The 24,031-nt window shown below is 42.5% G+C and overlaps 1 protein-coding gene across 4 annotated transcripts in view; it reads right to left on the reverse strand.

The window, feature by feature from the left end:
* WDPCP (WD repeat containing planar cell polarity effector) overlaps window positions 1-24,031 on the reverse strand; it is a 368,266-nt gene that overhangs the window by 39,392 nt on the left and 304,843 nt on the right. For 3 of the 4 annotated variants that reach the window (XM_081940857.1, XM_081940858.1, XM_081940859.1), the window contains one exon: window positions 21,630-21,732. In XM_081940857.1, coding sequence (XP_081796983.1) covers window positions 21,630-21,732 — 103 coding nt within the window. Of the gene's footprint in view, window positions 1-20,556; window positions 21,503-21,629; window positions 21,733-24,031 lie in introns of those variants that run through there. The other variant, XM_081940860.1, reaches the window with a different exon arrangement.

The following is a 24,031-nucleotide window of genomic DNA, read 5'->3' on the forward strand; positions in this document are numbered from 1 at the left end:
GTTAGGCCAGTTCCATCTCACATAACAGCTCACTCTATGAGGAGTGCCACAACTTGGGTCACACAACTGTCCATCAAGGAGATCTGCAGGGCCATTCTCCGTTCATCCGGAATTACAAACTGGACTCCTCTGCAGTTGCTGTGGCATCCTTTGGGAGGAGAGTATTGCAATGAGTCCTCGTGGATCTGCCTAATCAGGACACTTCTTTTTTCCTCCCTGGGACCTCATAGCTTGGGTATGTCCCATCCTTGGACTCTCCAAACAAGCGCCTAGGAGAATGTCTATTGGCTTACCTGAATGGTCGTTCTCTAAGCAGTGCGGGAGAGTCCAACCCCACCCTGGGGTTCTCCGTCAATTATGGAGTCACCACCACTAAGGACATAACACTTCAAGTTACTGCATCCTTCTGGGTCTCATCCCTTCGTTTTTTAAACTGGCCTCTATAAGGAGCAGGAGGCATGGCTACACAAACTTTGAACTCAGTCCTTGGGCAGCAAGCTGAAGTTAACCCATCTTGGACTCTCCTGCAGCACCTAGAGAACAACTATGCAGGCAAGCCAATTGTTATTTTAAATAAGTGATAAAAATTGCTATGAATGTGTTGTGCAACTTTGTATCATGTAGATACACTATTTGCAGAATTATCTTACAGATAATTCATCCTTTATTCTGACTAAATATTTAAATTTGGCTTCTTGGAACAGTTTTATAACTTCTTCACATTAAAATACTCAAATATTTATTACTATGTGTCATAATAAACTGTTTAATTGCTTCAGTTAAATATATTTTAATCAGATGTGATTTTTTTAGTCAAGTAAAGACATAATTGTTTAAAAAGGCAAACATTTTTGTACATATTTTCACACAATTATCTTTTCTCATTCTCAGAATAGAATCACTGCAATTCTAAGAATGTTCTAATCTAATGGATGTAAATTAGTAATCACTATATAATTAAAAATGATCGGGGACAATCATTTTAATATAAATGAGAGTTGAACGCATGTATTATTTCTTCTTCTGAGCTGAATTATCCCTATGCAAGAATCTGAATTCAGACAGTCATGACAAAAATATAGTTCTAAGAGCATGGGATTGCAATGGGATTGTCAAGGTTTCCCCAAAATGCCCTAATTCTACCTAATGCAATAATCTAACAAATCATTCCAATAAGCTGTTATGGAATTATTTAGCAAATAAATACTATTGTTTTGCTACCTGGTAACCTAATTAAAAACATTATATACTATCAGGAGCCAGTCCTTGATAAGATGCATATTGTTTTAAATTAGGTAACTGAAGAAAGAAACAAGTCATAAAATGTTCATAGATGGGATGAGAAAAATCTTGTTTTTCCAAGGTTTTATCCTAGCTAAATAAGCCAACTCTGGGACTTTGAGGTTCTGGGATTTCTCTGAGAAATTGAAGAGAGTTGGTCAATCATTCTCCACAACGAAAACCAACTTGACTTTTTTCTGTTCCAAAGTTACTTCCTTAAAGACATTGAACCATGTTTCTTGCCTGAATGAATGGAGTTGGAGTTTGCTGGTTCTTCTATATTTTTGTAAACACTGTTGCTTCTATCTAGTTTTTACAAGTTTAGCATTCTTCAAACTCACCTCTTCTCATGGGATTAGCTTGATTGGTCTCTAGAATTTGTAAGGCAAAGCTTTTCCTTGTAAATTAGGTAGAAGTGTAAAGCTAGTATCAACTATTGGAGTTGCTCAAAGGGCACATTTTCCTGTTCACCTATCCTCTTTAGCAAAGACTCTCCTCCAAGTTAATAATCGAAATAAATATGTGCTGGATTTAGACAGAACAATTTGTATTCAGGAATTCCTTTGCACTGTATTGATAGTCCAGCGTTTTCACTTTGTGTCACACTTTAGAATAGTTTTAGTCAGCCTATATGCAAAACTAATTCACTATTTTCATAAAGTCTGGATACAAGAGAACTTGAATGGGTAAATTATACATTATTAACATTTGATTATTATGTTTAAAAATTTGGCTGTAGATTATATCTTCCCCATATCTATGAATTTTCTGGAACTATTATTTGGTTAAAACACCAATTTTCAAGCTTAGAAAAACTATTCCTCTTGAAATTCCTTAGATGACACATCACATCTGTGATGTGTTACACCCTGTCACATCATATTACATCTTGCAGAGTAAACAGAAGAAAGGTTATAAACTCAGTGTGTGCATACCAACTGCTAACAAGAATGTGTTTTTGCCAACTTCTATCTAAATGAATGCACTCAGGAGTGACAGTCCTAGGATCAGATAATTTCTTGTTTTTATACTTTTTTGTGCCCTAAAATAACTTGCATCTTCATGGTTCATTGTTTGTATTAAATAAGTAAATTATATGGATTTTTGAAGACCCAATGCTGAAATACTGGATTTATGGTTGCCACCATAAGACTTTTTCCTTAAAATACATTTAATCTCTTTTCCTGTTTCTCTTTTTTACTGAATATTGCAAGCTGATCCAGTTTGACTTGATGATATTGTTTCAGGGCGTTATTCCAGTATGCAGAGAGCAAATTATACATATTGATAATGATAGATTTCAACCAATCATTTCAACCAATACAAAGACATAGTATAAAGCTAAAAAGAGTGTCATATATTTAACACTGATTGGAGAGGTTATGTTACAGACAGGGAAAATAGATGTTTAACATTTAAATCTCAGTAAGGACAGGCTAAGAAAACCAGTTGCCTTTGATATACCTATATTTATTAAAAGTGTCAATCCTTTGCAGTGGAACATACAAATCAAAATAGATAGCATGACATTGGAAAAGCAAACAGAAGTGGTCTCAGTTATTGTGGTCATTGCCCTTTAATCAAGCCAAGAAAAAAACACGAGTTTTTGCTCAGCTTCTAAATAAAGCAGTGACTGCAGTTCACTGTTTAAAAACTACAAAATACTGTAGATAATATTTGTATACAAGTTTAAGAAAAAAGCTGGTTAAAGAAGTAAATCTGAGAATGGCTTTATAAAATATATTTTATAATAGCTCTATGATGTAGCTGTTATGGCCCCATGATGTAAACATGGTTACATTTTTATGAACATTTCAACACTGTTCTATTAAATAACACATCACCAGCTGTTGCCACATTATTATGCTTTGATTTATGAAACAGTTCAATATTTATAGGTCTTTGCATTGAGTAAGCATGGAAATATTGTTAGATATTTCTGTACAACAATACAAACACAATTGCCTCATCTTTATACAGAATTGCTCTAAATCACCATTTTGCTTAGCAAACAGCACAGATATTTTAAGATAATGATAATATTTTATTTATTTCAGATTAATCTATGGCTGAATTCCAGTCAAGAGAGAAATAGTTAATGTGCATCTGTTTTCAATTTCTTGTGTCTATAATTTTAATATGGTGGTATAGATTGATCTCTCTTTTTCTCTCTACACTCCCACACCCCCACATCATACAGAAGATGATTGGTGCAGCCGTACTGAATCATAAAATCACAGAACACTATGGTCTTCTCAATATAATAATATAATATAATAATGTGAGATTAATGTAATGGTATTCAAAACGTAAGATGGTATTACTACAATTGCTTATACATTAGTATCAATTCTATATACAATTCTATATCATACTAAAGAACATTTGTTTGCTAATAATGACTTAATTTGATTACAAATACATTTTATCTTATTAAAATTTTGATTGTTTTATTTCACAAATGTAACATGACATATTTTTTACATTTTTAGTTTATATAGGATACTTTATAGTTCCATGTATATTACCATAAATGAAACTTCAAATCTTTTTTCAAGTGTAATAATTTTCTTTTAAAAATATATATCAAAAGTTCATGTATTGTGCCACTGAATAAATTCTTGAAGGATTTTAATAATGAAGTTATACCAATTATAATAGAAAACTTTTCTTATATATTACCAAAATGCAAAGCAGACAACAATTAAAGGCAACATTTCCTTATAAAAAGAGAGGGCTTTGGAATGATGCATAATTCTTTGAATTATGCATCATTTATTGGGAATCTTGTCACAACATGAATCCCTTTGGGGTGAATGCAATTGATTTGAAGGTTAAAATAAATTAATCTAATGCAATTTATTGGAAGCTGGCCTTGGGAAACACACTGACATTTACTACATCAGCTTCAAAATGTAGTAATGTATTTATGAGTAACTTGTTCATCTTCACAAGCTTTTATTAATTATGGCATTTTAAATGACCCATTTAAATTTGTATTACTTTTGCTACGAGTTTGATGTTATTATCTCTCCATGGTAATAGCTACAAGTTTCATCACTTTTACATTAACAATATTGAGATATTTGCTAAGCCAAAATTCCATTCTCCATCCCTTGCCCACTGCCTGATCCCTTTTCTCCTTTCTGCTGACTATGCAGCCAATTCTGTCTGTAACCCAAGTAGGCCTCTGAAGATGCCTTAAAGCTCTATCACTAAAAGAAAATTACTCTAAAACAAAGTATTGGTATTCTTGAGAAAATGCTCTCAGGCCCCAATTAAGATGGACAAATTCATTGACTAGGTAAAATCCTTTAAATACCTAGATGCCTATTTTCAATCTTTTGCCTGCTGGTCTACCCAAACAAAAGTGCTTCTAGTATTCCCTGTATAAACCATAGCATCCCTTGCTATTGCTAAATTTGCAAGCAATTATTTGTTAATAATGATGTCCCAGCAGCTATTAACTATTTATAGCTAAAGTTCTGGATTTGAAACTGCTTGGTCCTCAGCTATGTATTTACCTGGAATACATACCATATACTAGTTTAGAAGCAATTCAGTCAAAATTCTTGAAAATCTTACTACAAATTCCTCATTCAAATTCTAACACAACTGGAATTAGGTTGCATTTCCCTCAGGGACCAATTAAGACTGCTGTCTTAGATTCTGGCTGGAGCAAGTCTGTTGGAGAACTTTCTTAGTCTATTTCACCTTTCTAAATAAGTTGTCTCCTACCCTAAGAAGGCAAATTAATGATGATTTTTTAATTAATCATTGCTACTATCAACCCTTGAGATGTTATCTTCTTGTTGTCTTTAGTAAATTCTCAGTAACCTTCATTGTGGATCTACTGTATATCCTGATAATTTTAATCTGGATTTGCAGCACCAAGCCCCTAAAATCTTTGGATATTTCCACTGCAGATAAAAATATGTGTCTTTCCTATTGCAATTATTCTATCAATAGCTCTGAGTAATTGTTATTGGGGAACATTAGTGAAATTCTGCTAATACTGTAGTAACATACAATGATTTCTTTTTTTAAAAAAAAACAAAGTTTTATTGGTTTTTTTATATTTTACAAAGGGAAAAGGTAAGGGAAAGGTTACAAATTTTGGCAGCTGCGAAATGCGGTAGGTGCACCCCCCCTCCAAACTCATAGTATACATTTGCATAAGATTCAATATTAAGTAATAACATATAGTCAGTGTGGTAAATTCAATTGGTAATTTCGATCAGTTTATATCAAGTGACTTTTCTTACTCATTTGTGTGATCTGAGCTTTCTTGATGTCGCCCCATCTCCCCCCGCTGGCAGAGCTCCGGCCCCTCCCGTGTCTTGTATGTCTGTTGAAGAGTCTTCTGGTTTTTCTAGGAGTAGTTTGTTTTTCTCCATAAAGGCCTGCGCCTCTATGGATGTATTAATACTAACTCTTGTCTCCCCCCAGAATATTAACATACCTTCAGGCATCAACCATCTAAACCACACCCCCTTCTGGTATAATTTATTTGCCAATTGCGAATAATGTTTTCTTTTTTCCCTCACTTTCTTGGGGATCTGTTTCAGAATGGTTATCTCCTTATCTTTGTATGTCAAGGCTTGCCCCCTTTGTGCATTCAGAATTTCATCTCTTGTGCTTTTCCTAAGAAATTTAATGTGTACCTCCCTGGGAACATTGTGTGTTCTAGCATAAGCTGAGTTCACTCTATAAGCCAGGTCTATTTCCCACCCCATCTGTTGTTTTTCCTTCTGAATATACTCAGCTAAAATGTTTGTCATGATGTCCCTTATATTTTCATCATCTGTCTCCATCACATTTTGGAACCTAAGATAAAAAGACATTCTCTCAAACTCTATTTTCATTTGTTGGGTGTCAAGTTCTTTGTTTCCCTTCTGCACACCCTCTATCCCCCCCCCTCATCTCAGACCATGGTATCCTGCTGCGCCGGCTGGAGGGGTTGGGGGTCCAGGGCACCGTTTTGCGGTGGTTCGGCTCCTACCTTTCTGGCCGGACGCAGCGTGTGTTGGCAGGAGAAGAGAGGTCGACCCTACGCCCCCTTACTTGTGGGGTGCCACAGGGGTCGGTCCTTTCGCCACTCCTGTTCAACACATATATGAAGCCGCTGGGTGAGATCATCTGTGGTTTCGGGGTGGGATACCACCTGTACGCTGATGATACTCAGCTGTACTTTTCCACCCTGAACCACCCCAACGAGGCCATCGAAGTGATGTCCCGGTGTGTGGAAGCCGTACGGATCTGGATGGATGACAACCGACTCAAGCTCAACCCCTCCAAGACGGAGTGGCTGTGGGTACCAGCTCCCCAGTTCAGCCAATTAACTCCATCATTGGCCATTGGGGGCATTCAACTTGCCCCCGTGGAGCGGGCGCGCAATTTGGGCGTCCTCCTGGATGCCCGGCTGTCCATGGATGACCATGTGACAGCCGTGGCAAGGGGGGCGTTCCACCAGATTCGCCTGGTGCGCCAATTGCGCCCCCTACTGGACCGGGACGCCTTACGCACAGTCACTCATGCGCTGGTAACGTCTCGCTTGGACTACTGTAACGCTCTCTACATGGGGCTTCCCTTGAAATGCACCCGGAGGCTACAGTTGGTCCAGAACGCAGCCGCGCGGGTAATTATGGGGAGTACTAGGTACTCCCATGTGACACCGTTCCTGCGCGAGCTGCACTGGCTTCCTGTGGTCTATCGGGTGCGTTTCAAGGTTTTGATAACAATCTTTAAAGCGCTCCATGGCTCAGGACCTAGTTACTTGCGGGATCGTATTCTGCCCCATACATCCCTGCGACCAATCCGCTCGCACAGAGAGGGCCTCCTCCAGGTGCCGTCCACTAGACAGTGTCGGGGGGCGGCGCCTAGGAGTAGAGCCTTCTCTGTGGCGGGCCCAGCCCTGTGGAATGACCTCCCTCCGGATATTAGGAATACCTCTGACCTCCGCTCCTTTCGTATTAAGCTTAAGACCCACCTATTCCAAGTAGCTGGCCTGGCTCAACTTTGATCTAACCATATCGCTCCTGACGGGTTTTTAATTGGGTATTTTAATTATATTTAATTATTTAGGGGTTTTTTAATCACTGTATTCTAATTGTTTTTTATTCATCAGCCAACCTCCTCCTTGTGTATGTCTCGGTATATGTCTCTGTTATATGTTTGTTTTGTCCACATATTTATTTCATATGTTTCATTGTACGCCGCCCCGAGTCCTTCGGGAGAGGGTGCGGCTAAGAAATAAATATTTATTTATTATTTATCTCAGCCGCCCCATCCTCCAAAAGATCCAGTCTCTGTGAGTTCTTATTAATTTTATCCTGGTTCTCTTTAATTTCTTCTTTCATCTCCTTCAGTTGTCTCTTTATTTCCTCTTGTCCCTGTAGAATTTGCTGAAACATTTGATGAAACTCCAAGTCCGTAGATTTAGGTTGCTTTAAGGCTGTTAACGTTGATTGTGTACTAGGACTGGAGGTTGCAGATGTCGGGGCAGAGGCAGCAAAGCCTGACTTTCCAGGAGGTGGTCTTTTAGATGCCATTGTTTATAAAGTAAAGAGTCCAGTCAATATAGAGAAGGATCAGTCAGAAGGGTAGAACAGCCAGGAGAGTCCAGGAGACAGAGGGTCCAGGCAGAGGAGAGCTTTTTCTAATCACCCTGGCAGAAGAGCAAAAGTTTTTCACTCCAGGGAGTTCAAAAGCAATCAATCAACCAGAGATTTGTCTGAGTAGCATGGAGACAAAGACCGGAAGCCTGAAGTTTTAAAGGTGGAGTCAGATTTCACATTTCATGAAGACAACGGAAGTGTGCCATCTTGCCCTGCCAGCTTCGGGTTTCGAGGCAACAAATAAAGTTTTCAAAGTTCAAAATTCCCAAAGCTTCCAGATACTCATTATGTTATAAGTTTGAGTCCAAAAGTCCACTTAGTAGGGGCGTGACATCATTGGTTGGCTCTCCCCCTCCTCCTTCCCTTGGGGCTAAGAGCACAATTGTTTCCAGCCGCCTGTCCGAGGGGGGGGGGAAATCCCCCTCCCTCCAGCCGCGCCTCTCCCAGTCAAGCCTAAAAGTAAAGTTTACACAGCTGACAAGTTTTGAAGTTTGTAATGGGAATGGGGGAAGTTTACGCCTCACCGCACCGCCGCTGCATCCTTCAGCTTTCTTATCTCCGATCGGCCTCACAGCAAAGATGCCGGAGCGTCTCCCCTTCGTGCTCCTCGGTGCCTGGAGCGAAGCGGGGGCTCCCCACCGGCCGCCGCCGATCCAGGGGTCCCCCCACCGCGCCGCTCCTCCGGCAGAACGCCTCTGTGGGGCGTCCTGTGCCCCCCAAGGAGTGGGGAGCCCACTGGGGATGCGGGGGGCGAGCAGTCCCTGCCCGTCGCCGTCAGCCGCCGGAACCGGAAGTCCAACATACAATGATTTCTATGGTGAATGCAGTGAAATGTAGTTTTAGTAGAATATGATTCTATGTTGGAATTCGATTATTAGATAATTGCAACCATAATTTCTCTTGAGGTCAATTGTCAAAATATTTCATGTATCATAAACATGAAAAATATTAAAATGGATTTTTCTGCTGTAATTGTGTTTACTATGTTTGGGGCTTTAAGCTCTTTTCCAGTTCTCTGGTAGTTCCCTGATGCTCCAGGACCTTTGAACGATATGGTTCAGTGGTTCTGAGATCACATCTGCCAGCTTCTTCAGAACTCTGGGTTGCAGTCCATTTTATCCTTGTGATTTGAACTTCTCGAGCGAATAGGTTGTCTTACCATTTTTGCCTATTTGGGTTTGTATTCCTCATTTATCTTTTGTGGTACTGTTTTTGATAGATTGGACTGTTTTTCCTTTTGTGTAAAGATGCAAAAAATGAATTAAGCACCAACCCTTAGTGAGAAGATTACTGATTGTTTCCTTGTCTCTTTTGTTTTATTTTTTATATGTTGAAAAAAGTTGTTTAAAATAATTTTTGACATTTGTTACAATATTAATTCATTCCGAGTCTTAGCTTTCCTAACTTCAGCTTTGCAGCTTTTGGCTATATGTTAACATTCTGTCTGAGTTGTGTCCCTCTTTTCACTTTTTATACTTTTCCTTTTTGTCTTTCAGTTTATCAGAGAGTTCTTTATGGAGCCATGCTAGTTTCTTCTGGGAGTTCTTATTTTTTCTTTTTCAAGAAGAAGAAATATCATTGTGCTATAATATCATTTTCAGGATTCCCCAAGCTTTTTGAGTTGTTTTCCTCTTTTAAGATTTCCATCCATGGAATCCTTCTCAAGCACTCTCTAAGTTTGTTGAAATCAGTTGTCTTAGGTCCAAAACTCTAGTTTGATATTGTTCTATTACCGTGTTTCCCCGAAAATAATAACTAAGGCCATGCCAGATTTTCGTGGTGGGCAAAAATATAAACCCTCCCCTGAAAATAAGCCCTAGTGAAGGGGTGGGTTTAGCCAGAATAGGGGGCAGCCCTTCCCTTCCCCGGTCACCTCAGGGCTTCTTGGCCCCTTAATCAGATCAGCTGGGCCGCTCTGTTCACAAAATAGCTGATTCGCGGATGCCACTCAGGCCTCTACCTCCAGCAAACTCCAGTCGCTTTTGCAGCCAATTGCAGCTGCAAAAGAATCCGGAGGCCAAGCAACACAACCCAAATGCCTCATGCCCTCCTTGCCTAACGGTGACAGTCACAGCTCACAATTCCGTCTACAGAACAGGAAAAAAAGACATGGAAATCAATACACCTGGGACATCGGAAGAAGCCATGCGAGGAGACTCTGCTGCCGAAGTGCAGAAAATACCCCCCCACCTGCAGATCGTCCTTTCAAAGAGGAGTTTCATCAGGATGAAGGTGACACAAACGCCGCCTTCAGCCACCACTTCGTCCTGGTGAAACTCCTCTTTGAAATGACGATCTGCAGGTGGTGGGGGGGAGAGGGAGGAGATTTCCTTCACTTCGGCAGCAGCGTCTCCTCGCAGGGCTTCTTCCGATGTCCCAAAGGAATGGATTTTAATGGCTACAGGAGGTCGCTTCTCACCTGCATATTCACATTGAAGGCTTGAAATGGGGCGTTTTTGCCAATGGCTTGAAAATGGGGAGGGAGATATATGAAGGTCAGCACAGGCTGAGAACAGGATAAGAGACGAAATCCCCCCTCTCCATTTTCAAGAGGTTTGAAAAACGCCACATTTTCCTGTTATCGTAGAGACAGCAGCCAGACTGGATATGCTCCCTCCATTAACCAATCAGACTGAGTCTACACTTATGATGTCATCGGGACCTTGTGGCTCCTCCCCAGTTTTCAGACTCAGTCCAACCTGGATAGGCTGTGAGATTGATCTCTCCTCCCAATTATTTAATTATATCTTTAATTGCTGAATTTTTCCAAACTTTTTTTGTTGTTCCTTTAAATTGGTTCCTTAAATAATCATTTATTCTACAAATTGGAGGGAAATTCGAAACTGATCTCTGGCTGCCTCTCCTCAGCTGTCTGATTGCCTGCGCCCACGAGTTCACTCAGGAAGCCTGCCTTGCAATCAGATCGGCCAGCTCACGAGCTACAGCTCCACGGCTGTTTGCCCACGGTGCTCCTTGATTCTGGGCACTTGGAGGGACACACGACTGGCCGCTTCACATGCAGCGGTTCCAGGCGAGTCTGGTGGCCATTCTGCAGATCGCCTGGCCACACTTTGTATCGGTGGCCATTTTGCAGGTCGGAAAAGCCCGCGAAGGTAGCAGTGGGCATTTTGAGGCTCAGAAAAGCTTCAGAAAAAAAAGTCGGCCATTTTGGACGCTTTAAAAAAAGGCGTGAACTCTACAGCAGCCGTTTGGAGTGCCCAGCAATGTGGGATCACCCCAGGTGGACTGGATCAGGAGCGCCTGGCCAGCAAACGGGTGAGACCATTGCCTATCTTATTGGGGTGTTGATTTATGTTTGGGGAAATGGCTGATCCAGCTATGGATACGAATACAGGACTAGAGGAGGCAGGGCCATCAGGGGCAAAGATCAGCAGGAAGAGGCAAGCCAAAGAGACCCCTTCCTCAGGAGTAAACCCCAAGGTCTCTAAAGCGACTACCAGGGCAGAAGAGCGCAGGCAGAAGGCCCTTGAGAAAGAATTTCAGAGGGCCCCAAAACAACAACATAGTCTAACTGCTGAGCCCTCCCTCCCTCCCTCCCTCCCTCCCTCCCTCCGAGGATTACAAAGTGGCATCCCCAGCTCCACCTGTCTTGCCTCCCATGGGCCCTGACCACCATCACCCCCGGCCTATTCAGAAGGGGAATTGTCTTCTTCGGAGTCCTTGTCTTTGATGCAATTTCTTTGATGTCCCTCTCAATAGGGGACGCACCTTTGAACAGGCTTCCCTCCCAGTTACAAATGGCTCTGCCCCCCCCCCCCGCCCCACAACATGTACACCTCTTCTGCTGATATGGCAACCATCATTGCTGAAACCATTAAACAGGTCATGGCTGCTGGCCTACAAGAGCAACCCCAACCTGCTCCATCACATGGCCATAAGCATAAATCTTCTGCTGCGGCTCAGCAACCTGATCCCTCTGCCTCTACTTCTCAGGCCTCAATTGGCAGGGAGCAAGATAACCTGTAGGACTTAGACCTGTCTGATGACGAGGTGGACACCCCTGCCTTTACCGGATTATTCAAAACTTATCGTTTCAAGTTCCTTCTTCTTAAGGCCATTAAAGCTGCTAACCTACCATCTTCTGCTTCAGCTTCTACTTCACAGGATAAACCGGCAGAACCGGCTTCAACTGAGGGTCCCAGTACCCCATTCACCAACCCACGGTGGAAAAAGAGGTGATCCCTGTTCCCAAGATATTCCTGAACGTCATCCAGAAGCAGTGGGAGTCTCCAGGCATGGGCCCACAGCCGACCAACCTTTACAAACATCTACAAACATTGCACCAGACTTCACAAGTTCTTCAAGATTCCCCCAGTGGACTGTCTTCACCTACTGTGGTCTCTGGAGCCCCTAAGGAGGTTCTCAAGCCTGAGGAGAAAAGGTCAGATCAAACCTTTGTCAAAAACTATCAGGCTGGGGCCTGGGCTGTTAGGGCCTCTACGGCCATTTCCTTTTTCTCCAGGGCGGCCCTGGTTTGGATTGAAAAGCTTCAGGAGCGTATCACTCCTACTGACACTAGATCATATAGGGATCTCAACAAGATCAGGGCAGAGGTTGAATTTGCGGCTGATTCTTCCCTTAATGCTGCTAGATTCGCTTCTAAAGTCATGGCCTCTTCGGTCACGGCCAGGCGTCTGCTTTGGCTCAAGCCATGGCAGGCGGATGTCCGTACCAAGTGGCGCCTAGCAGCCTCCCCATTCAGTGACACCCAATTATTTGGTAATCTCTTAGACCCGTACCTCATGGTATCTAAAGACAAGCGCAAGGTCCTTTCATCCATCTACAAGGAACAAGACAGTCGGCCCGCTCCCTTCTATAGGAGGTCGCTCTTTTGACTGGCGGACGGGGGATCTTCCTTCCCCCGTCCACAACACCAATCCTACACTCCCAAACAGGGATCTCACTAGGAGAGGTCCAATAGAACCACAACAGACAATTGGGTACTCAAAACTGTCAAATTTGGTCTCGTGCTAGAATTCCTCTCCATCCCCCAGGAACACTTCGTGCCATGCCCGGTCTCTCGGTGTCCTTGCAAGAGGGCACTGATGGAACAGGCCATTCAGCACCTGTTAGAGATCCGGGCCATCCAACCAGTTCCTCCCCATCAGGAAGGGCAGGGTTTTTATTCCCGCCTGTTTGTGGTACCGAAGAGTTCCGGGGGATGGACAGCAATTTTAGATCTAAAAACATTGAACCGCCACATTGTCTATCGGCGGTTCAAAATGCATTCTCTGCACACCATCCTCCAGGCGGTCAGGAAAGGCGACTTCCTCATGTCGGTAGACTTGACTGAAGCTTACCTTCCAAAAGAAGAAACCGAAAATATCTCTGCTTCTCCTACGGGGGGAGGCACTTCCAATACTGAGCTCTTCCGCTCAGTCCCAGGGTATTCACAAAAGTACTGGCAGCACTGGCCGCCCACATCAGGTCATCCCCAGTTCGGATTCTGTTACCTGGATGACATCCTCTTGTTGTCCAGGTCTCTGGGTCAGGCAGAAAGAGATTTAGCCCTCACCATTCACACCTTGCGGAATCACGGGTTTGGGATGAATCTCAAAAAGAGTCACCTCGTTCCCAGCACTTGCCTTCTCCACCCCGGGGTCTTGATAGACACCATGGCGGAGAGTGTTCCTATCCAACATCCAGCATTCTCAGCCTGAGGGAACTTGTCAGGAAGGTGCTACGTCTACGCAAGGCATCCCTTCTTCTCTCCTTGGGCAAGATGGTATCCTGCTTCGGGATTGTCCCATGGGCCAGGTTTCACAGCAGGAGCCTTCAATGGTTCATGCTTCCACATCAAAAGACCGACAGGAGTAGTTCTCCGCTCAGGGTCCCCCTTCCCAGACAGGTATTACACTCTCAAATGGTGGCAGTCCCTGGCAATTTTGCAAGGGACCTTGTTCAGGGAGCTGTGCCATCTCACACTTACGACGGATGCAAGTCTGACAGGATGGGGGGCACACATGCAGGACCTAGTGGCTCAGAGTCAGTGGTCCCTCAAAGAGAGCCAAAACAGCATAAATTGGCTAGAATTACCACGCCCTCAGACACTTCCACCACAGAGTTCAGGCCCGACACACATTAGTCCTCACGGACAATACCATAACCAAGGCACACATAAACAGACAGACTCGTTCCTGGTCCCTGATGCAGGAGTCCAACCTGTTGTGCCAGTGGGCGGAATCTCACCTGTCCTCTCTCAGGGCAGAACACATCTCAGGGGTCTCCAATGTCCAAGCAGACTGGCTGAGCCAGACAACGATAGATTAGGCGGAGTGGAGCATACATCATGCAGAAGCTCTACTAACCTCATTTATGACGCCACGTGGTGTACTTTTGCTCTGTGGTGTTCCAACCAGACTGTTGACCCACTTAGAGCATCCATTCCGCAGATATTGGACTTCCTGCAGAGGGGGCTTGATCAGGGACTTACCCTTAACACGCTACGCCAACAGGTGGCCGCTCTGCCATCTGTTCTGGACGGCCTGACATCCGAACATCTACCTTCTCACCCCTTGATCTGGAGATTTCTCCTTGGAGCATCCAATCTGTGTCCCCCTGCCATACATAGATATCCGACTTGGGACTTACCTCGTGTCCTAGAGGCTTTGACTTCCGCGCTCTTTGAACCTATGAGATCACTTCTTTGGAACTGTTGTCCTTCAAAACGCTGTTTTTGGTGGCTGTAATCTCAGCCAGACGTATTTCTGATTTGGCTGCTCTTTCAGTCGGGCTTGACTTATGCGTGTTCCATCCAGACTGAGTTGTCTTAAGACTGGACCCGACATTCATACCGAAGGTCAATAGCTGTTACAAGGGAGTGCAAGTGGCAACTCTTGACATACGTCGTGCCCTCAAGATCTACATCAACCGCAAGGCCTTGTTCAGCCACTCAGAAGCTCTCTTCATCTCCTTTTACCAGGCCCCCTTGGGTACCAAGGCTTCATTGTCTAGTCTGGGGCGCTGGATAAGAGCCTGTATTAAACTGTTTATGAACTTCAATCTATACAGGTCCCTGCTCACTCTACATGCAGCGCTGCGACATCTGTGGCTTGGTCCACTCAAGCCACCTTGGAAGACGTTTGCCAGGCGGCCACCTGGGCATCTCCCACAGTCTTCATACATCATTACAAGTTGGAGAAGTATGCATCGGCTGACACGGCCTTTGGGCACAGGGTGCTGCAACAAGTGCTTGTGCCCAAACGGACCTGTTTTACAATTTCCCACCCTAGTGGACAGCCCAGTCTTTGGTACGTCCCAGTCTGGCTACTGTCTCTACTATAACAGGAAAATGGGTGTGGGTCCTTACCTGATACGCTCATTTTATGGTAGAGTAGAGATAGCAGCCAGCCCTGTCCTGGTATAGGTCACACAAGGGGATTCCTTGTGCGGAGGAGAGAGAGATACAGTGACTATGGACTTTCACTTTTTGCTCACAATTCTCACTTGAATCTACAGTTTTCCTTCATCTGAAACTGGGGAGGAGCCATGAGGGCCCGATGACATCATAAGTGTAGACTCAGTCTGATTGGTTAATGGACGGAGCATACCCAGTCTGGCTGCTGTCTCTACTCTACCAGAAAATGAGTGTATCAGGTAAGGACCAACGCCCATTCCAACCCTTCACATTATCCAGGATTGCAGGATTGAAGGCATGTGGGAGGGAGGATTTTGTCTCTTATCCTGTTTTCAGTCTGTGACCTTCAGAACGGGGAGAGGCAGGAATATCCCCCCCCCCCATATTTTCAAACTGTTTGCAAAAACGTCCCTTTTCGAGCCTTCAGCATATTCCAGGATTGCAGGATTGAAGGCTCAGAATGAGGCATTTTTGCGAACGGCTTGAAAATGGGGAGGGGAGGTTTTCCTTCCTCTTACCCTGTTCTGAAGCTCAGCACATACTCAGAACAGGATAAGAGGCAAAATCCCCCCCCCCCTTTCCTGGCAATTGTTCTTTCCTTGTAATCTCAGCGCAGATGCACTATCCAAATGCTCTATCCAAAGCATTCTCTGTGTCTGTGCAGAGCTCCCAAGGAAAGGATGGTGTGTATGTGTGTGTGAGAAAGAGATCCCTAACCCCCCACCCCAATCCAAAGGCAGCCACATCCAATGTTCCCTCTAATTTTTTTTCAGTGTGAGCAGAAAAGTATAATGTTTGAGCGGCACATTTTCATGCTTGAGCACTTGAATTTTTTTCACAGATATCACCTAAGACAACAACGAAATCAATATTATTTGAAACTCAAAGTTATGTTTATTCAAGGTATCCACTTAATTAAAAGTGTTATATAATATCAGTATCACTTCACAACGCTCCTGCTTAGCAACCAAAATGTTGGTTCAGAAACTCTGCCATTTGAAGTGCACAAGTCTTAAAGCTGTCAAGTTACAAGACCTTTGCACCCCTAACCATTTAGAAAAAAAACCTCAGGGGTGTTCAAACTTTATGGCTTTAAGACTCGTGGACTTCAACTCCCGGAATTCCTCAAGTCATGTTGCTCTTTCGCCTCGGCGCCACTCTGGCTACCTCCGTCTGGACCTGGCAGCTGTGGCGACGTCATTAGCCTGGAACTGGTTCATCTTCGGTTTTCTCACCGGGGGCAGGGCCGCTGCTGAAGATGCCAACAAGCCCCCCGCCGCCACCAGAATAACTGCTGCTGCCTCCTCCTCCAACAGCACCACCGCATTTGTTGCCCGGTGCTGCGGCTGAGGTGAAGCCGCCAAAGCTCCCGCCGGCGCCTCACCCATGGCAACAGTGGCGGTGCCTTCCCCTCCACTCGAAGCACCTGAGCTGGGCCCCACGTTATCCCTGCCTCCTCCTCCTCCGCCACTGTGCTTTTGAGGAGCCATGAGGCCTTTTTTTTCCTGCTCCCGTCCCCTCTGCTGCCTTCCTACTGGCTCCCGTGATGGCGCTGCCGTCGGGTTCCTCCTCGCCACCTCACCTTTGCCAGAGCTCCGGCATCCTTTCCCCCTCCCATGGTCGGTCCGCACCTGCCGTACAGCTCCCACCCCGCAGGAAAAAAAAGGCCTCATGGCTCCTCAAAAGCATGGTGGCAGAGGAGGAGGCGGTAGAGGTAATGTGGGGCCCAGCTCAGGTGCTCCGAGCGGAGGGGGAGGCACTGCTGTCGCTGCCATGGATGGGGGCACCGGCGAGAGCTTTGGTGGCTTCACCTCAGCTGCAGCGCCGGGTGTCAAATCCAGTAGTGATGTTGGAGGAGGAGGAAGAGAAGGAGGAGGTGGCAGCAGTTATTCCGGTGGTGGCAGGGGCTTTGGCAGCTTTACCTCAGCCAGGTGCAAGCGGCTAGAACTGGCCGCCCACAAAGGACCTCCCCGGGCTTGCTTTACTGAACATGGGGCGACTGACAGAAGTTTGAGTGGGCGTGGGTGGCGCAAACTACCATCAGTCGTCCCGTGCTCATCAAAGCAAGTCTGTGGAGGTCCTTTGCGGGCGGCTAGTTCTAGCCGCCCGCAAAGGACTTCCCCGCGCTTGCTTTGCTGAACACGGGGCGACTGACAGTAGTTTGAGTGGTGCAGCCAGCCCCTACGAGGTCCTAGGAGACCGGCTGTCCCGCGCAAGCTCCTGCCGCCGTCCCCACCCTGTGCTAACCCTAACCAGGACAGAAAATCTGAGGCCCCTCAGCCTCGGGAGCCTGTGACATTAGAAATCACCGCGCGGCAGTTGGAAACTGCTGCGCGGTGCTTTCTTGCCACATGCGCGGCCGCGCAGCCGCGCACCTTAGAGGGAAGATTGGCCACATCCCTCCATTAACCTGATTTCCTGCTCCATTCTCCACTGCCAGAGCAAGAAAAGTAGTTTCTGGGACTACTTCCAATTTTGCAAGATCTTTTTTTTTTTCTTGCTAGAACTTGGAAGGTATTTTCTGGTATTTTTAGACACAGTCTACTTTTCTTGTCCTGCACGTGGTGCGGAGAATGGAATTGGAAAACAAGTTAGTGAAGGGATGTGGCTACCTTGGAGGGGGAGGGTGTCTGTATGTTCATTCTGCCAGGAAGAGCCCCCCCCCTGCAAGGCAAGAGCAGCACAGTCAGCTGTTCCGCAGCCAGCAAGCAGGGCAGGCGAAGGCTAGGATGCAAGGAGAACTTGGGTCATTGTGACCGCAGGCAAGCAGATGGTGGGGCGGAGAGGGTGGGGCTGGTGGGCTTGTTGCTTCCTGTACCTGAAAAATAATAAGCCCTCCCTCTCTAATAAGCCCAAGGCCATATTTCGTGGGTCAAAAAAATATAAGACCCTGTCTTATTTTCGAGGAAACACGGTAGTTATGCTTGCATTATATTGAATCCCAATATTGCATGGCCATTCTTCCCCCAAAGTTCCTGTAACTTCAATCTTTCTATCATTCCATCTCTGTTAGTGACAATTAAGTCCAGTCTGGCTGACTGTCTAGTTTCCTTCTCTGTCTTTTGGATGACAAAGTTGTCTGTTAGGTTGTCAGGAACCTGTGATTTTTCACTAGGTACAAAGATTGTCTTAGGGTAGTTAAAGTTGTGGTGTGCTTCCTACACACCTTAGTTTGCTGATTAGTAAAAACTTCATCTATTTCCTGTTTGGTTGGGTAGCTTGTAATATACACCTATGGCTATGCCATTCTTATTTGCTTTATATTAACCCAAATACATTCATCTTAAAATACATACATTTTATCGTTTTATTGTATTTCTATAGAGATGTAACTCCACCTCTTTATTAGTTCTGTTTTCAACAGTTTGAATCCCTCTGGGTGTATGTTCTAGTCATGGGTTTCATCCCAACAAGTTTCGGCAGTGGCTGTGATGTCATATCTGCCCTCATGTACTAGGATATCAAATTCACTGTTTTTCCTCATACTTTGAAACATTAGTGTATAGGCATCTCAGTTCTTTTTGACTAATTCTGTGTTTGGTTTTTACATTTTGTGATTTGTGTCTGAGTTCCCCTTTTTTCTTACCATTTGGTTAATTGCCCTGAGACGTATGCTTGGAATTAGCTTTCAAAAAATCATCTCCCTGCCTCCCCCCACCCCAGTTTTAGTTTAAAGCTCTTTGGATAAGTTCAGCGAGTTGGTTTCCAAAGATATTTATCCCAGTTCTTCCGAGGTGTAGCCCATCTCCTGCTAGAAGTTCAGCTGCATTGCTAGAAGCAATCCCAGAACTCCTTGTTGCCATTGCTAACCAAATCATGCTAGTTGTTAGGCTAGGATCCATACCTGGCTTGCTCCCTTCTAGCACTGAACCCAGTAAGTTAAGGAACTACCTCCTCTTCAGCTCCCCTCATCTGCCATTTTGGCTGCCTTACAGTCTTCTCTTTTGCTGGTCTTGCTGCCCTGTGCTTTGCTTGCCTTACTCCCTGTCAGTGCTGCTATTCTGCCAGCCCTGTGGCCAAGTGACATGCTGTCCTCCTCCCACTGCTGACAAAGTGTACCCAGCTTGGTCGTAAGTGAGGCAATTGCTGGCTGTGCCAGGCCTTCTTCCCAAGGCCACTTGCACTGTTCTCTAAATCAAGCAGTACCTTCTCATTATGCTCTGGAAGACTTTGGAAGCTTTTTGAAGGCTGAAAGGAAGGAAGATAGTAAAGGCCAGTTGTGGGTGGCAGGATCAGTGAATGCAGGGTGGCAGGGCCAGCAGACGGAGTGGAGCACAGACCAGCAGGATGGCAGGTAAGTGGAGGGCAGGAAGATGACAACAGCTCAAGCTTTGTGCTATGGTGCTGGGATGCCAAGCCACAATTTAAATATTAGTATTTTGAGTAATAAATCTAAAATTAATGGCAGACAGCTATTTATATTGGTCCATGTCTGTAATACATTGGCTCGGTAGTAAGTTGTTTGTTTTGCTAAGATCAAGTGATTTTTTTAAAATTACAATTTGGTATAGAATTAATGGGCTAGGTTTAAGGTTTTGAAAATCAGTTCTAAATACACATCATTGTATTGGAATAGGGCAGCTAGTAACAAGAGGCTACAGTTATATTAAAAAGTAATAAGTAGTGTAAGAGACCTGGAAATAAATTCATTTTTTCAACAAAGTAATGAGAAAATAGTCCCAATTCTGTCTATATGAAATAGATTATTGAGAGGATGAAGGTTATCAAGTGTGTTATATACAAAAAGTTCATGTAAAATTCTATAGCAATAGTCCATATTGTCTGTCTCCACTTTGAATAGAACCTGAGGTGAACAAGGAGCAGGACTTAATACATCCTTAGAACTAAAAGTGTTATTTTGATCTTATAATGCTATAAATACATTCACATGGGATTTCAAACATAAAAAGCCCTTTGAGACCTTGGCCTCTAAAAAGCTTTTATCTAATTAAACTCAACAATATTTATTTGTCCCCAGGCAATAGGCAAAAGATAGCTAGTTTTTGCCTTCAACAAATCTCAAATGAAACAAGCAAATGTTCTATTGCTTGAGTTGCCAAAGCCAAACCCACTCTTAATTTTCACTGGGCAGGAAATAGTTGCTCATTAACTTAATATTATATTTGGCAAACAATGTCCTTGTAAGAAGGTCATATTATAAGCTCATATTATAAGGGTTTAATTTTCTTTGCTACATTACAAGTAATATTTTAGTATCTTATTGTGGTCTGTTCAAACTACATACGCCAAGAGAATACACAATCGACACAGAGAACTACACAAGAAGAAAATATTTCTGTTTAAGTTTTAACAGAGGCAAATTACTTATTACTGAATGGGGTACAGATCAAGGATTACTTGATTATGGAAGTGAATAGAATAGCAGAGAAAACATTATGAATTAAAGGGCACTGTTCTGATGTATATTTTAGTATAGAAACTTGTACACTGGCAAACAAATGCAAAATGACCAGTGATAATTCACTGATGTCATAATCAAATCGTCACGATGTCTAACAAATCGTCACAATGTCACAACAAATTTGCTGTGACCAAAATAATACATTTATCCTGAGAATGCAATATTTTCCCCAAATACATTTATGGTCTTCAATTTTATATAATAAAATATATAAGGTATTTTAATATCTTGCAGTTAACAATTGAGCATTTACACATATTTTCAAAAGCAGAAGACTGAAAAGCAAAGCAAAATGTGTATTCCTGAAGCCAGGATTTTCTTTATGTTTCTGATATGTACAAACTGTACATCTGTTACATATTTGTTATAAATTATAAATCTCAAGGAATGGAGATATTTTGGGTTTATCAATCTGTACCAAAATATAAATGCATTAGGAACATTGATAACTATTCATAAAATTGTAAAGAAGTACAATCTTGCAAACTATGTACTTTTTAAAGAGGTTGACATAAGAACTGACATATTTTAGAATAAAATAATCTGCAAATAAGAGTGCAGTAGATCTATTAAAGGAAATGTCTGTAAAAACATTTGAGGATATCCCTTTGAATATAATGTATCTGTCAGTATAAATGTCAAGATCTAGTTTTCTTGTCTTCAACATTCAATATAATTTGTTATTTTTGTTTTATTTTGTCAAGAAGTGTTATGCCTTTGAGGACTTCTCAAATGCTGCCATTGTCACTTGTGTATCTAAAGGCTGTTTCTGTATGCTTTCCTTTCTTCATAAAGATGCCAGTGCTGTTTTTCCAACCAAAAACAATTCCAATTAGCCTATATCCTTACTACAAGCATAACATGACAGTGATACAAGAACAAGTATTGATTTAAACAAAAAGCCATTTTTAAAAACAGTGTTCATTCTTACCAACTCCAGTAGTTATTGATTCTGTGTCAATGTTGTTAGCTTTTTTCTTTGCCACTTCAGCTAGTGCCAATTCACCCTTATCTAGTGCAAAGTAATGGATGTCCTTTAGAAATAAAGCAAAATAAAAGATTAATCCAAAATAAATCTTGGGCAGGTAACAAAGAAGAATTTGAAAGGTTCTTTATTCTTACGATCAGATACAGAGTTGGAAATGATGAGACTACATTTATAATTTTCTCTGTGTTTGGAAATGCAGGTTTATAATCCAATTTCTTTGAATTTCTTTACTTAGTAATGAATGAAGCAGTAACCATTAAGAGAAAGAATAAAGCCATTCAATCCTGTGGTACAACTAAACTTTTAATAAACAGCTTAGACTTTCTTATTGTAAAAACCAAAGCTTTGGCAAATATCCCAGTATAAAGGAAACATGAAGGTATATAATGAAGGTATATTTTTCCTAACATTTCCTAGTGATTTGTGATATCTTAATAAATATTTATAACTTTTTTTGCCTTTTTATTCCTGAATGTCTCCAATCTAGATTTTTTACTTTGTTTATTTGAGTCTGAAAATTAGAGGCGTAAATAGTTTGGGATATTTCATTTTATATTCTAAATCAGACCAAATCAGCATTTTACACTCCCCAGGCCACATGTGTCTTTTTGGCTGTCCTTATCAGGCCTCCGTGAGGTCAATAAATGAACACCATGCATGTAATGCAATTGCATTGCTTTTGTTTTGAAGGCAACTGGTATTTTTTTTAAAAAATTACATACGTACAGGCCTGCGTGCCTACGGATCTTCACAACCCTATTGGATTCTTATTTTCTCATGTGACCCCTTGGGAAAATTTCCCATAAAGTACATCCATCAGAAATGCTTATTTTTTTAAAAAAAATAATTGTTAATATGTCAAAAAGGAAATAAATGATTGGCAAATAATCCTGTTAACAATATAAAGTTAAAAATAAAATGTAGTTTCTGTAAATGCAGGCCTGTCCCATTTGAGTATAAAGAAATATGAATACTGTTTCATGATTCCATGTAAAGGGAAAGTTTCTGAGCCCTCCCACCAAGTCTTACTTCTATAGTTGTTCCTTTTCAAGATTGCTTTTAATTTAGGTGGCCTTCCCCTCCAGAATGGAATTTGAGAGAAAATATCTAGAAAAGCGTTTAATGGGTAGAAATTAGTGGGTGTATTATTCACTTAAGTGTGTTCTTTTTTGCTCTTCTTTGCTGTCTTTTACTATCACATCCAGTTTTGAAATGTAGTCTTTTTGACCACTCTGGTTCCTGTAAAATATTTTGGGTGTATCTGGATTGCTGGAATGTCCTGACATGACTAGAGTCCCCAATTGATTCTGGAGGGTTTGAGAAGTATCAACTACACACTGCTAGCCCAGCTCAAGTATGATCTATACCTTTGTAATAGTTTGTGAGAAAGAATGCTCAAATAAGAAAGAGCATAGCTCACTACTGCATAATGGGCAGAGAAAAAGGCTCAGAAGAGACCTTTCCTAGCTTCTCAGACTGTAATAAGAGATGGGAGATTTGTGTTTTCGGACTTGCTACGTTTTGTTTTTGTAGTCTTACAATAAAGTAGAATTAAGTTGTATGGTCATCTTTCCTGTCTGGTCTATATGGGAAGGTTGACTTCAATTCTGCAAGCGACAGAAACCAAAAAACTCCTCAGCTTAGTCAGTGATTGCCAGCCTGTAGCGTCAGAATTGTTGCTACAGCTATTGTTAAGAAGATTCAAGCTCAATAGCAAAATGTTTAGGACACTTGTCCAACATGTAGAATACCGGTGATTCAAAACTTGGGAGGATTCTTTTAGACCAAGAAACTTATTTTTTCCCCTTGACTTTCTTTCCTTCCTGTTTATACCTTATGTTATCACTTCTCGGTCACTGAAATCCTTCTATCTCAAGTGACTGAAAAAATAAAATAAAATGGTACATCAATGGTGTTTTACATATCAGACAAATGTTATAACCATTATGTCACTCAGATTCCTGCTTTTCAATAGTACCTGAAGCAGAGCTTACTGAACCAAACTGGGAAAATACAGGAGAGGATTTTTTGTTTCAAATTGGTCGTTGTGCCTGCTAAAACTTCATAGGTTGTATATAAAATGTTTATATGCACATGCAAATATATGCCCATGTATGCATAAACAAAACCAACTAGCAAGACTGAATCCCTTCTAAACCAGTTCCAAAATGTATCAGTCTGGTTGGTTTAGATTTAAGGCAGCATCAGCATACAGTAATCCTTATTTGCTTTGCTACTTAAAAAGCCATTTCTTGTTATACTAATCTCGTCTTTTCAGTGGATTTATTAATATTTTTAAATCTTGCTTGCTAAACAACACTTCTAACTACATGGTCTTGTCCCAC

This window comes from Natrix helvetica (genome assembly GCF_964273705.1).
Source record: "Natrix helvetica genome assembly, chromosome: 2".
NCBI classification, from domain to species: domain Eukaryota; kingdom Metazoa; phylum Chordata; class Lepidosauria; order Squamata; family Natricidae; genus Natrix; species Natrix helvetica.